The sequence below is a fragment of the Athalia rosae genome, chromosome 7 (assembly GCF_917208135.1).
Source record: "Athalia rosae chromosome 7, iyAthRosa1.1, whole genome shotgun sequence".
In the NCBI taxonomy this organism is placed as follows: Eukaryota; Metazoa; Arthropoda; class Insecta; order Hymenoptera; family Athaliidae; genus Athalia; species Athalia rosae.
Window position 1 is genome coordinate 16,568,584 of NC_064032.1, and position 14,756 is coordinate 16,583,339.

Below are 14,756 nucleotides of genomic sequence, written 5' to 3' on the forward strand. Positions count from 1 at the left end.
AAACTACATGAAAATAAGATTGTTTCGGACATTTGGAAAGCGAAGAATACAGCTCCTTCGGGTCGAGAAAGTACGATTGATATTCTGCGCTTTGGTTTCTTACTCATTTTGAGCCCAGAAATCCGACTGCGCTCGCCAAAATGTCTTGCTTATCGAATTGACCGAGTGATAGCAAACTCTCCACTGTAATGAGCAGAGAAATTTAATTAACTCTGTAGCTTTAAGTCGTGGCTCGCTTAATTCGACGGATTTATGTTCTCAAGTTCGAAGATCTCGGAATAAGTTAGTTTAAAACATTTGAAACATATGCTGTATCATGCTAGCAAGACTGCAGAATCGCTGAGACTCTGGTCTTTGCTTCTATTGATTTCAGAGTCAATAATGAACTCTAGTTCCTCAAGTTCCGGCTTTTCCAGATATTTGAGGCTCAGAAACGATGGAAATACTAATCCTCTGTTTAAATTAATTGACTGCTGTACTCTACTGCTTTGAGGAGTCAAAAAATTGTAAAACCTTGATAGCTCTTAGTCGTTGTTCAATTATGTAATCAGATTCTAGTATTCAAGATCAAAGTACATACAACTACTGCTCCGTCATCATTATTTATTATTTTTCCCTCTTCTCCTGAATCTTTCTCAAGTTTTATCTAATTTTTAACGAATTAGTGGACTTCCTTCATGTCCTGTGGGTTTTTGACGCCCCGCAGCTAGAGTAACACGACCTTAGACTTGTTTCCAGATGTTGACCGAATATTTTCTATTTCTTCCTGCATTTTCTGATTTTATTTCGATTTTGAGTCAATTTTTCAATTGATCCGCCAATTACTGCATTTTCCGGCCTTCCTGGAGGTTCCCTGTGATCCAGAACCGAAGGTACGTCATCCTACATTAATTCCCGATTTTTTTCTGATTTTTTGCGATTTTTTCCGATTTTTTTCCGACTCAAAGCTACAGAGATATTTCAATTTCTCTGCTCATTTAAGTGAAAAATTTGCGTTTACTCGATTATTTAATCGAGCAAAATATTCTCGCGAGCACAGTCGGATTTCCGGGCTCCAAATCTGAGAAAAAATATCACCTCAAAACTGGCCCTGCCGGTAGGAAAAGCCGAAAATCGCCAGAAAACCTTATCTTCCGGTCGTAAATCGTCAATGATCGCCAAAAAACCTTGCCTCTCTTCCAGAAGAAGCAAAAAATCGCCAATGAACCACCCCTTTGGATCGAAAACCGCCAAAAATCGTGAACAAACCACCCTAACACGTCAAGACCCGTCAAAAATCCCCAAAAAACCTCGTCCTTTGTCCGAAAAAGTCGAAAATCGAATTTTTTTTCGGTTCTTCAAGCTTAATCTCACATATAATCAGCTCAGGAATCCAAATCTGAAAGCTAAAATCATCTACTCATGCATTCGATCAAATAATCATTAATTATCCGCTGTTGAGAGAAGAATAATTATAAGACATATCGAGTGGTTTTAGTCGTAGACCCACTTTGATTCGTTGAGTCGAAATATTCGAACTTCTCGGTCTACGAGGGAGCCCGAGCTGTGCTGGAGTCAGCGTAGCCAGCAGGGTAGCACGTTGTTGTGAGACGTCACCTTCAGGGCTAAGCAGAGGTGACGCCTCAAAACAAACCGCGCGCACGTGGCTACCTGACTCTAGCTAAGCTTGGGTTTGCTGGTGAATTCGGAAATTCGAATATTTCGACGCATGCATGGATTGCCAAAAATCAAAGTGGGTCTACGACTAGAACCACTCAATATGTCTTATAATTTTTCTGCTCCCAATACCGAATAATTGATGATTACTCGATCGATTGCATGAGTAGATGATTCTGGCTTTCAGATTTGGATTCCTGAGCTGATTTTATGTGAGATAACTCTCGAAGAACCAAAAAAAAAATTCGATTGCTGAGAAAAACATGAATCATTGTCTTGAATTGGGTTCATCATGCTTGTCTCACGTATTTTGATTTCAGGAATCCGAATCTGGGAGGAAAATTGAACTATCTCTCAAATTGACTGAATTGTCCGCATTTTTGTGCGTTTTTTGGCATCAATTAGAGGATATCTCGGAGGGAAAGAATCGCCGCCTAATTTTGACAACGGATTCGTGTTCCTGAGGTCAAAATTCATGAAAAAAAGCGCCATACTTTCAATTCTCAAGAAATCAAAGCTTTTGGCCAAAATCCGAGATTTTTTCAAGAGGTACCCCTTGCGATTTTTTCAAATTTCGACTAAAATTTTTGATCGTCTGAATGGGATGGTATGGCATTCTTTTGTATATATTTCGACCTCAGAAACACGAATTCATTGTCCGAATTAAGCTACGATTTTTTCCCTTCGAGATATCCTCAAATTTGTACCGAAAAATGCAAAAAAAATGAGGATAACTCAGTTATTTTTGAAGATAAATCAAATTTTCCTCCGGATTCGGATTCCTCAACTCAAATTACATTACGATAGTCTAAAAAATCGATTTTTCATTTTTGACCCCAAAAAGCTGAGAATTGGCGATAACTTGGTCAATTCCAGAGATAGATCCATATCTCTTGCAAATTCGGAGTTCTTAGTGCAAAATACGTGAGAAAAGCATGATTGACCCAATTAAAAAAAAGATTTTTTTTTTTGCTCAAAAATCGAATTTTTTCTTGGTTCTTCAAGAGTAATCTAACATATAATCAGTTTAGAAATCCAAATTTGAAAGCCAGAATCATCTACTCATGCAATCGATCGAGTAATCATCAATTATTCGCTGTTCGAAGCAGAATAATTATAAGACATCGATTGGTTTCAGTCGTAGACCCACTTTGATTCGTCGCAATTCGTGCATGGGTCGAAATATTTGAATTTCTTGGTCTACGAGGGAGCCAAAGCTCAGCTGGAATCAGGTAGCCACGGGCGCGCGGTATGTTGTGGGGCGTGACCTCTGCTCAGCCCCGAAGGTGACGTCTCACAACAAAACGCTAGCTGCTGGCTACGCTGACTCCAGTTTAGGTCCCTTGTAGACCGAGAAATTCGAATATTTCGACCCATGCATGGATCGCGACGAATCAAAGTGGGTCTACGACTAAAACCAATCGATGTCTTATAATTATTCTGCTTCGAACAGCGAATAATTGATGATGACTCGATCGATTGCATGAGTAGATGATTTTGGCTTTTAAACTTGGACCCCTGAGCTGATTATATATAAGATGAAGCTCAAAAAACCGAAAAAAAATTCGATTTTCGACTTTTTTCGGACAAAGGGCGAGGTTTTTTGGGGATTCTTTATTTCGGGGATATGTTATGTTTGAATTTCACCGCTGTTGGTCACGTCTGCGCACTCGCCGATACAGCTAGCGCTAAGTCGCGGAATTTTCGTGAACTACAAAAACTAGTGCCATCTGATGGACTTTTCAAAAACTGATTTCAGCGCAAGTCCACATGGGGTAAGTTACCTACGAACAATTTATCGTCATCGGTCGGCAACTCCGCATAGGGTAAATTAGCTACGAACAATTCATCGTCATCGGTCGGTCCATGGATATCGGTCGGCGAATCCGCATAGGGTATATTTCCTACGAACAATTCATCGTCATCGGTCGGTATCAGATCTGATAACTTACTGATCAAAAACTCGTGACACACCCTTGACGTTCCATCGGAGCATGTTCTTTAAATCGAAGTTGAACACAACCCTGATGTTGACGAATACTAATGATGACATGTCATTGAATTTACTCCTTTGTCCAGGTAATTGCATTCTTGGTCTCGACACGGAAAAAACCCAGAGGATCAGAGGCTACAGTCTTCAGGTATTTGCAATTTTCGGGCCTGGACAATAAATCCAAGCAACTGCGAAGTTACGTGTCAGTCTTATTCTAATATGGATACAGCGTCTAAATGAAAAATGCAGGTTTGTTAGTTTCTGGTTCCTCCAGCATCCGGTAATCTATAAACATTTTAATACTTGTACTTGTTTCAGAAAAATCGTTGGGGTTCTCCGTCCGATTTGCGATGCTGCTCTTTGACAGAACTTCGCACGTGTTGTCCATTTTGTCGCATTTCCGAACGGAAAAATGGAGATCTCTCGACGAGTATCAGGAATTGCTCGGTCCAGTCGACACGCTCGTTTTCCTGAAGCCGTAATATAGGTATCGTCATGTATTTTGAGTTTGAGAATCCACAACTGCTTCCTAATTTAATTTATCCAACGACCGGTCGATTAATAAGCCAATCGTTTGTTGCAGACGTAGCAATATCAAGATATTCCGATGGTTTCGGGTCGTGGCACAATTGACTCGACAAATTCAAGTCCAATTTATCTAACGACCGGTCGATTAATAAGCTAATTATTCATCAATTATTCGCTGTTGGGAGCACAAAAATTATAAGACATATCGATTATTTTTAGTCGTAGACGCACTGTGATTCGTCGCAATCCATGCATGGGTCGAAATATTCGAATTTCTCGGTCTACGAGGGAGTCCGAGCTGTGCTCGAGTCAGCGTAGCCAGCAGGGTAGCACTTTGTTGTGAGACGTCACCTTCAGGGCTGAGCAGAGGTGACGCCTCAAAACAAACCGCGCGCCCGTGGCTACCTCTGACTCTAGCTAAGCTTGGGTTTGCTGGTGAATTCAGAAATTCGAATATTTCGGCCTATGCATGGATTGCGACGAATCTATGTGGGTCTACGACTAAAACCAATCGATTTCTTATAATTATTCTGCTTCAAACAGCGAATAATTGATGATTACTCGATCGATTGCATGAGTAGAATATTTTGGCTTTCAAATTTGGATTTCGGAGCACATTATATGTGAGATTACTCTTGAAGAACCAAAAAAAAAATTCGATTTTTGAGCAAAAAATAAATCATTGTTTTAATTGGGTTTAATATATATATTCCTGAGGTCAAAATACATAAGAAAAGTGCCATACGATCAATTTTAAAGAATAAAAATTGATTGTATGGCATTTTTCTTATGTATTTTGACCTCAGGAACACGGATCCGTTGGCCAATTTGAGCTACGATTTTTCCCCTTATAGATATCCTCAAATTTTTGAAAAAAAATGCGAAAAAATGGGGATAACTCGGTCATTTTTTGAGATAGATCAATCTTTGTTCCAGATTCGGATTCCTGAACTCAAATTACATCAATATAGACTGAAAAACCAATTTTTCTTTCAGATTCGGATTCCTGAGATCAAAATACGTAAGAAAAGCATATTAAACCCAATCAAAACAATGATTAATTTTTTGCTAAAAAATCGAATTTTTTTTTGGCTTCTCAAGGGTAATCTCACGTATAATCAGTTCAGGAATCCAAATTTAAAAGCCAAAATCATCTACTCATGCAATCGATCGAGTAATCATCAATTATTCGCTGTTCGAAGCAGAATAATTATAAGACATCGATTGGTTTTAGTCGTAGACCCACATAGATTCGTCGCAATCCATGCATAGGCCGAAATATTCGAATTTCTCGGTCTACAAGGGGACCAAACTGGAGTCAGGTAGCCACGGGCGCGCGGTATGTTGTGGGGCGTGACCTCTGCTCAGCTTTGAAGGTGAGGTCTCACAACAAAACGCTAGCTGCTGGCTACGCTGACTCCAGTTTAGGTCCCTTGTAGACCGAGAAATTCGAATATTCCGACGCATGCATGGATCGCGACGAATCAAAGTGGGTCTACGACTAAAACCACTCGATATGTCTTATAATTTTTCTCCTCCCAAATCGTAATCGCAAATTTTTCACTGTAATGAGCAGAGAAATTGAAATATCTCTGTAGCTTTGAGTCGTGGCTCACTTAATTCGTCGGATTTATGTTCTTAAGTTCGAAATGTATTAGAATAAGGTATTTTGAAACATTCGAAACGCATCCTGTATTGTGTTAGCAAGATTGCAGTATCTGTGAGACTCTGGTCGTTTATCGATATACGAGTCAATAATGAAGTCTAGTTCCTGAAGTTTTGGCACTTCTACGTGTTGAGGGCCCAGAAACGATGTTAATACTAATCCTCTGTTTAAATTGATTGACTGCTGTACTCTACTGCTTTGAGAAGTCAAAAAATTGTAATACCTTGATAGCTCCTAGTTGTTGTTCAATTATGTAATAAGATTCTTGTTTTCAAGATCAAAATACATACAACTACTGCTCCGTCATCATTATTTATTATTTTCCCCTCTTCTCCTGAATCTTTCTCAAGTTTTATCTAATTTTTAACGAATTGGTGGACTTCCTTCATGTCCTGTGAGTTTTTGACGCCCTGCAGCTAGAGTAACACGACCTTAGACTTGTTTCCAGATGTTGACCGAATATTTTCTATTTCTTCCTTCCTTTCCTGATTTCTTTTCGATTTTGAGTCAATTTTTCAATTGATCCGCCAATTACTGCATTTTCCGGCCTTCCTGGAGGTTCCCTGTGATCCAGAACCGAAGGTACGTCATCCTACATTAATTCCCGATTTTTTTCTGATTTTTTGCGATTTTTTCCGATTTTTTTCCGACTCAAAGCTACAGAGATATTTCAATTTCTCTGCTCATTTGAGTGAAAAATTTGCGTTTACTCGATTATTTAATCGAGCAAAATATTTTCGCGAGCACAGTCGGATTTCCGGGCTCCAAATCTGAGAAAAAATATCACCTCAAAACTGGCCCTGCCGGTAGGAAAAGCCGAAAATCGCCAGAAAACCTTATCTTCCGGTCGTAAATCGTCAATGATCGCCAAAAAACCTTGCCTCTCTTCCAGAAGAAGCAAAAAATCGCCAATGAACCACCCCTTTGGATCGAAAACCGCCAAAAATCGTGAACAAACCACCCTAACACGTCAAGACCCGTCAAAAATCCCCAAAAAACCTCGTCCTTTGTCCGAAAAAGTCGAAAATCGAATTTTTTTTCGGTTCTTCAAGCTTAATCTCACATATAATCAGCTCAGGAATCCAAATCTGAAAGCTAAAATCATCTACTCATGCATTCGATCAAATAATCATTAATTATCCGCTGTTGAGAGAAGAATAATTATAAGACATATCGAGTGGTTTTAGTCGTAGACCCACTTTGATTCGTTGAGTCGAAATATTCGAACTTCTCGGTCTACGAGGGAGCCCGAGCTGTGCTGGAGTCAGCGTAGCCAGCAGGGTAGCACGTTGTTGTGAGACGTCACCTTCAGGGCTAAGCAGAGGTGACGCCTCAAAACAAACCGCGCGCACGTGGCTACCTGACTCTAGCTAAGCTTGGGTTTGCTGGTGAATTCGGAAATTCGAATATTTCGACGCATGCATGGATTGCCAAAAATCAAAGTGGGTCTACGACTAGAACCACTCAATATGTCTTATAATTTTTCTGCTCCCAATACCGAATAATTGATGATTACTCGATCGATTGCATGAGTAGATGATTCTGGCTTTCAGATTTGGATTCCTGAGCTGATTTTATGTGAGATAACTCTCGAAGAACCAAAAAAAAAATTCGATTGCTGAGAAAAACATGAATCATTGTCTTGAATTGGGTTCATCATGCTTGTCTCACGTATTTTGATTTCAGGAATCCGAATCTGGGAGGAAAATTGAACTATCTCTCAAATTGACTGAATTGTCCGCATTTTTGTGCGTTTTTTGGCATCAATTAGAGGATATCTCGGAGGGAAAGAATCGCCGCCTAATTTTGACAACGGATTCGTGTTCCTGAGGTCAAAATTCATGAAAAAAAGCGCCATACTTTCAATTCTCAAGAAATCAAAGCTTTTGGCCAAAATCCGAGATTTTTTCAAGTGGTACCCCTTGCGATTTTTTCAAATTTCGACTAAAATTTTTGATCGTCTGAATGGGATGGTATGGCATTCTTTTGTATATATTTCGACCTCAGAAACACGAATTCATTGTCCGAATTAAGCTACGATTTTTTCCCTTCGAGATATCCTCAAATTTGTACCGAAAAATGCAAAAAAAATGAGGATAACTCAGTTATTTTTGAAGATAAATCAAATTTTCCTCCGGATTCGGATTCCTCAACTCAAATTACATTACGATAGTCTAAAAAATCGATTTTTCATTTTTGACCCCAAAAAGCTGAGAATTGGCGATAACTTGGTCAATTCCAGAGATAGATCCATATCTCTTGCAAATTCGGAGTTCTTAGTGCAAAATACGTGAGAAAAGCATGATTGACCCAATTAAAAAAAAGATTTTTTTTTTTGCTCAAAAATCGAATTTTTTCTTGGTTCTTCAAGAGTAATCTAACATATAATCAGTTTAGAAATCCAAATTTGAAAGCCAGAATCATCTACTCATGCAATCGATCGAGTAATCATCAATTATTCGCTGTTCGAAGCAGAATAATTATAAGACATCGATTGGTTTCAGTCGTAGACCCACTTTGATTCGTCGCAATTCGTGCATGGGTCGAAATATTTGAATTTCTTGGTCTACGAGGGAGCCAAAGCTCAGCTGGAATCAGGTAGCCACGGGCGCGCGGTATGTTGTGGGGCGTGACCTCTGCTCAGCCCCGAAGGTGACGTCTCACAACAAAACGCTAGCTGCTGGCTACGCTGACTCCAGTTTAGGTCCCTTGTAGACCGAGAAATTCGAATATTTCGACCCATGCATGGATTGCGACGAATCAAAGTGGGTCTACGACTAAAACCAATCGATGTCTTATAATTATTCTGCTTCGAACAGCGAATAATTGATGATGACTCGATCGATTGCATGAGTAGATGATTTTGGCTTTTAAACTTGGACCCCTGAGCTGATTATATATAAGATGAAGCTCAAAAAACCGAAAAAAAATTCGATTTTCGACTTTTTTCGGACAAAGGGCGAGGTTTTTTGGGGATTCTTTATTTCGGGGATATGTTATGTTTGAATTTCACCGCTGTTGGTCACGTCTGCGCACTCGCCGATACAGCTAGCGCTAAGTCGCGGAATTTTCGTGAACTACAAAAACTAGTGCCATCTGATGGACTTTTCAAAAACTGATTTCAGCGCAAGTCCACATGGGGTAAGTTACCTACGAACAATTTATCGTCATCGGTCGGCAACTCCGCATAGGGTAAATTAGCTACGAACAATTCATCGTCATCGGTCGGTCCATGGATATCGGTCGGCGAATCCGCATAGGGTATATTTCCTACGAACAATTCATCGTCATCGGTCGGTATCAGATCTGATAACTTACTGATCAAAAACTCGTGACACACCCTTGACGTTCCATCGGAGCATGTTCTTTAAATCGAAGTTGAACACAACCCTGATGTTGACGAATACTAATGATGACATGTCATTGAATTTACTCCTTTGTCCAGGTAATTGCATTCTTGGTCTCGACACGGAAAAAACCCAGAGGATCAGAGGCTACAGTCTTCAGGTATTTGCAATTTTCGGGCCTGGACAATAAATCCAAGCAACTGCGAAGTTACGTGTCAGTCTTATTCTAATATGGATACAGCGTCTAAATGAAAAATGCAGGTTTGTTAGTTTCTGGTTCCTCCAGCATCCGGTAATCTATAAACATTTTAATACTTGTACTTGTTTCAGAAAAATCGTTGGGGTTCTCCGTCCGATTTGCGATGCTGCTCTTTGACAGAACTTCGCACGTGTTGTCCATTTTGTCGCATTTCCGAACGGAAAAATGGAGATCTCTCGACGAGTATCAGGAATTGCTCGGTCCAGTCGACACGCTCGTTTTCCTGAAGCCGTAATATAGGTATCGTCATGTATTTTGAGTTTGAGAATCCACAACTGCTTCCTAATTTAATTTATCCAACGACCGGTCGATTAATAAGCCAATCGTTTGTTGCAGACGTAGCAATATCAAGATATTCCGATGGTTTCGGGTCGTGGCACAATTGACTCGACAAATTCAAGTCCAATTTATCTAACGACCGGTCGATTAATAAGCTAATTATTCATCAATTATTCGCTGTTGGGAGCACAAAAATTATAAGACATATCGATTATTTTTAGTCGTAGACGCACTGTGATTCGTCGCAATCCATGCATGGGTCGAAATATTCGAATTTCTCGGTCTACGAGGGAGTCCGAGCTGTGCTCGAGTCAGCGTAGCCAGCAGGGTAGCACTTTGTTGTGAGACGTCACCTTCAGGGCTGAGCAGAGGTGACGCCTCAAAACAAACCGCGCGCCCGTGGCTACCTCTGACTCTAGCTAAGCTTGGGTTTGCTGGTGAATTCAGAAATTCGAATATTTCGGCCTATGCATGGATTGCGACGAATCTATGTGGGTCTACGACTAAAACCAATCGATTTCTTATAATTATTCTGCTTCAAACAGCGAATAATTGATGATTACTCGATCGATTGCATGAGTAGAATATTTTGGCTTTCAAATTTGGATTTCGGAGCACATTATATGTGAGATTACTCTTGAAGAACCAAAAAAAAAATTCGATTTTTGAGCAAAAAATAAATCATTGTTTTAATTGGGTTTAATATATATATTCCTGAGGTCAAAATACATAAGAAAAGTGCCATACGATCAATTTTAAAGAATAAAAATTGATTGTATGGCATTTTTCTTATGTATTTTGACCTCAGGAACACGGATCCGTTGGCCAATTTGAGCTACGATTTTTCCCCTTATAGATATCCTCAAATTTTTGAAAAAAAATGCGAAAAAATGGGGATAACTCGGTCATTTTTTGAGATAGATCAATCTTTGTTCCAGATTCGGATTCCTGAACTCAAATTACATCAATATAGACTGAAAAACCAATTTTTCTTTCAGATTCGGATTCCTGAGATCAAAATACGTAAGAAAAGCATATTAAACCCAATCAAAACAATGATTAATTTTTTGCTAAAAAATCGAATTTTTTTTTGGCTTCTCAAGGGTAATCTCACGTATAATCAGTTCAGGAATCCAAATTTAAAAGCCAAAATCATCTACTCATGCAATCGATCGAGTAATCATCAATTATTCGCTGTTCGAAGCAGAATAATTATAAGACATCGATTGGTTTTAGTCGTAGACCCACATAGATTCGTCGCAATCCATGCATAGGCCGAAATATTCGAATTTCTCGGTCTACAAGGGGACCAAACTGGAGTCAGGTAGCCACGGGCGCGCGGTATGTTGTGGGGCGTGACCTCTGCTCAGCTTTGAAGGTGAGGTCTCACAACAAAACGCTAGCTGCTGGCTACGCTGACTCCAGTTTAGGTCCCTTGTAGACCGAGAAATTCGAATATTCCGACGCATGCATGGATCGCGACGAATCAAAGTGGGTCTACGACTAAAACCACTCGATATGTCTTATAATTTTTCTCCTCCCAAATCGTAATCGCAAATTTTTCACTGTAATGAGCAGAGAAATTGAAATATCTCTGTAGCTTTGAGTCGTGGCTCACTTAATTCGTCGGATTTATGTTCTTAAGTTCGAAATGTATTAGAATAAGGTATTTTGAAACATTCGAAACGCATCCTGTATTGTGTTAGCAAGATTGCAGTATCTGTGAGACTCTGGTCGTTTATCGATATACGAGTCAATAATGAAGTCTAGTTCCTGAAGTTTTGGCACTTCTACGTGTTGAGGGCCCAGAAACGATGTTAATACTAATCCTCTGTTTAAATTGATTGACTGCTGTACTCTACTGCTTTGAGAAGTCAAAAAATTGTAATACCTTGATAGCTCCTAGTTGTTGTTCAATTATGTAATAAGATTCTTGTTTTCAAGATCAAAATACATACAACTACTGCTCCGTCATCATTATTTATTATTTTCCCCTCTTCTCCTGAATCTTTCTCAAGTTTTATCTAATTTTTAACGAATTGGTGGACTTCCTTCATGTCCTGTGAGTTTTTGACGCCCTGCAGCTAGAGTAACACGACCTTAGACTTGTTTCCAGATGTTGACCGAATATTTTCTATTTCTTCCTTCCTTTCCTGATTTCTTTTCGATTTTGAGTCAATTTTTCAATTGATCCGCCAATTACTGCATTTTCCGGCCTTCCTGGAGGTTCCCTGTGATCCAGAACCGAAGGTACGTCATCCTACATTAATTCCCGATTTTTTTCTGATTTTTTGCGATTTTTTCCGATTTTTTTCCGACTCAAAGCTACAGAGATATTTCAATTTCTCTGCTCATTTAAGTGAAAAATTTGCGTTTACTCGATTATTTAATCGAGCAAAATATTCTCGCGAGCACAGTCGGATTTCCGGGCTCCAAATCTGAGAAAAAATATCACCTCAAAACTGGCCCTGCCGGTAGGAAAAGCCGAAAATCGCCAGAAAACCTTATCTTCCGGTCGAAAATCGTCAATGATCGCCAAAAAACCTTGCCTCTCTTCCAGAAGAAGCAAAAAATCGCCAATGAACCACCCCTTTGGATCGAAAACCGCCAAAAATCGTGAACAAACCACCCTAACACGTCAAGACCCGTCAAAAATCCCCAAAAAACCTCGTCCTTTGTCCGAAAAAGTCGAAAATCGAATTTTTTTTTGGTTCTTCAAGCTTAATCTCACATATAATCAGCTCAGGAATCCAAATCTGAAAGCCAAAATCATCTACTCATGCATTCGATCACATAATCATTAATTATTCGCTGTTGAGAGAAGAATAATTATAAGACATATCGATTATTTTTAGTCGTAGACGCACTGTGATTCGTCGCAATCCGTACATGGGTCGAAATATTCGAATTTCTCGTTCTACGAGGGAGTCCGAGCTGTGCTGGAGTCAGCGTAGCCAGCAGGGTAGCACTTTGTTGTGAGACGTCACCTTCAGGGCTGAGCAGAGGTGACGCCTCAAAACAAACCGCGCGCCCGTGGCTACCTCTGACTCTAGCTAAGCTTGGGTTTGCTGGTGAATTCAGAAACTCGAATATTTCGGCCTATGCATGGATTGCGACGAATCTATGTGGGTCTACGACTAAAACCAATCGATGTCTTATAATTATTCTGCTTCGAACAGCGAATAATTGATGATTACTCGATCGATTGCATGAGTAGATGATTCTGGCTTTCAAATTTGGATTTCTAAACTGATTATATGTTAGATTACTCTTGAAGAACCAAGAAAAAATTCGATTTTTGAGCAAAAAATCAATCATTGTTTCAATTGGGTTTAATATATATATTCCTGAGGTCAAAATACATAAGAAAAATGCCATACAATCAATTTTTATTCTTTAAAATTGATCGTATGGCACTTTTACGTTTTTCATACATGGTACGTGAAATCTACGTGGAAAATATACCGTGGCTTGTTACAGGTGCAATTTCAATTAGGTACTATAGTATATAATTATTCTATTCGACATACCGAGTTGGATGTATGTAGAGTGACGGTTTGATGCCTTGCATTTTCTTGCGTATATGGTATAATTACAACGTAAATTCACGTCAGTGAAATTATTAGAACACATGTCTACCACCGCGGTGTTACAGTATTTGATATCAAAAGATAAATTATAATATTCGCCCCGTACACGACGATTGATGTCCTAGGTATATCCTGAGAAAGGAAGAAAAAAATATACATATACCAATTGCTCAATAATTACCTAATCAATTAGTTATATACCGGTAAATTGTACACCGTACGAACGTAATTTTATTCATTCACCCATCTATTTTCTAATAAGATAATTAATGTTATCAAAATATCTCCATAACTATGGTTCACGCCGTCCGCTATGTATTCAAATATGATAACTCGCGTGCACGAGTTGCACGAGTTCCACGAGATCGCGAATCTTTGAATTATCGTACGTATCATACATATAGGTATACATGCTTAGGTATATGGTTGTAGGTATAATAATCGCCACGAGTACATAGAGAACTGGTACATACGTACGTATTACATACAAGTATAAAATCGCATGCATCAAGTCAAGGATCGAGGAATGAACGTGCAGGGGGCAATTAAGCGCAAAGTTTCTTAGCCGCATCTCTTGTATACCGCGTTTTACGCACGTACATAGGTATGTAGGTATTTATATATAATAAGTCTTACGTACATACAAATAAATATATACGTTCATGGATTCTCTTAGTTAGTTACTTTATATAGATGTATTGCGTATACGGCAATTTGCCAATATTATAATGCTCTCACCTAAGTGTACACAGATAAAAAAATTCCCTGTTTGTGGAATAGAAATAAAACGAAAATATCGATGCGAAAATATTGTAAGATTAATTGTTATTAATCGAGACTCCTTACGGTGTAAGTAAAAATAACGATAACGCTAATAAAATTTATAATTGATGAGGTATAGCCTTACCGTGTACTAAGGGTAATTCAATTGGTAGAGATACGATGATGATGATGAAGAAGATGAGCCCTGTGTGGTTGGAAAGTCGCACGCCGGCACCTCGAGTAATAATATTGAAGATCCTTGCCATGTCGTAATTAAAATACGTTCGGTACCTGTTTAATTAGCCGGTTAAATTGTACCTAGTTATATGCATACGTTCCTCGTTGGCTGCAAGATATGGTATGCAAATTATCCAAAGTAAACGAGTCTTCTTTATTTTTTTGGTCTTCAGTTTGTTTATTTTTGTTTGAGGTTCTCCTTTGCATTCATAATTCTCTTCCCCATCTTCTACCTTAAACGAGTTGTGTAGGGATATGAGCTGAGGTGAACAAGGTGTTGCTTTTACAGCAACAGCTGGGTAAGTCGACGTTGGACACGCCACTATAGGCGCCGACATTATTGGCTAATACTTTACCCCGTTAATGCGATGAAAATATTGCGGTGCTTTTGATGTCCTCCGATTTTTTGATTATTTTTCTTTTACTGCTATTATTATTC

The 14,756-nt window shown here is 39.1% G+C and overlaps 1 protein-coding gene and 1 long non-coding RNA gene across 3 annotated transcripts; one reads left to right on the forward strand and one right to left on the reverse strand.

Annotated features, from left to right (window-relative positions):
* Positions 1-883: 883 nt before the first annotated feature.
* On the reverse strand, positions 884-14,219 carry LOC125501658. 2 transcript variants are annotated; one of them, XR_007279261.1, is made up of 7 exons: positions 13,259-14,219; positions 9,512-9,672; positions 9,184-9,434; positions 8,994-9,113; positions 3,959-4,119; positions 3,631-3,881; positions 3,430-3,560 (listed from the first exon to the last, which is right to left on the reverse strand). XR_007279261.1 is itself a non-coding variant. In XM_048657964.1 (3 exons), exons 1-3 carry the CDS (start codon positions 3,743-3,745, stop codon positions 1,009-1,011), a joined length of 435 nt encoding a protein of 144 aa, XP_048513921.1. In that variant the 5' UTR covers positions 3,746-3,880; the 3' UTR covers positions 884-1,008. The 2 variants fall into 2 exon arrangements, 1 of the variants encoding a protein (XP_048513921.1); XM_048657964.1 differs by lacking the exons at positions 3,959-4,119; positions 8,994-9,113; positions 9,184-9,434; positions 9,512-9,672; positions 13,259-14,219 and adding an exon at positions 884-1,212 and having other exon boundaries at positions 3,445-3,560; positions 3,631-3,880.
* On the forward strand, positions 9,310-9,838 carry LOC125501659. Its single transcript, XR_007279262.1, has 3 exons — positions 9,310-9,451; positions 9,521-9,689; positions 9,786-9,838. It is a non-coding gene; the product is annotated as an uncharacterized LOC125501659 (long non-coding RNA).
* Positions 14,220-14,756: the final 537 nt, after the last annotated feature.

Coding starts and splice junctions, on each gene's coding strand:
- LOC125501658 (XM_048657964.1), bottom strand. CDS start 3,745: ATGCAATTACCTGGACAAAGGAGTAAATTCAATGACATGTCATCATTA. Junction 3,561..3,630: donor GCTCCGATGGAACGTCAAGG/GTGTGTCACGAG, acceptor AATTGTTCGTAG/GAAATATACCCTATGCGGAT. Junction 1,213..3,444: donor CCGATGACGATAAATTGTTC/GTAGGTAACTTA, acceptor TTCGATCCAAAG/GGGTGGTTCATTGGCGATTT.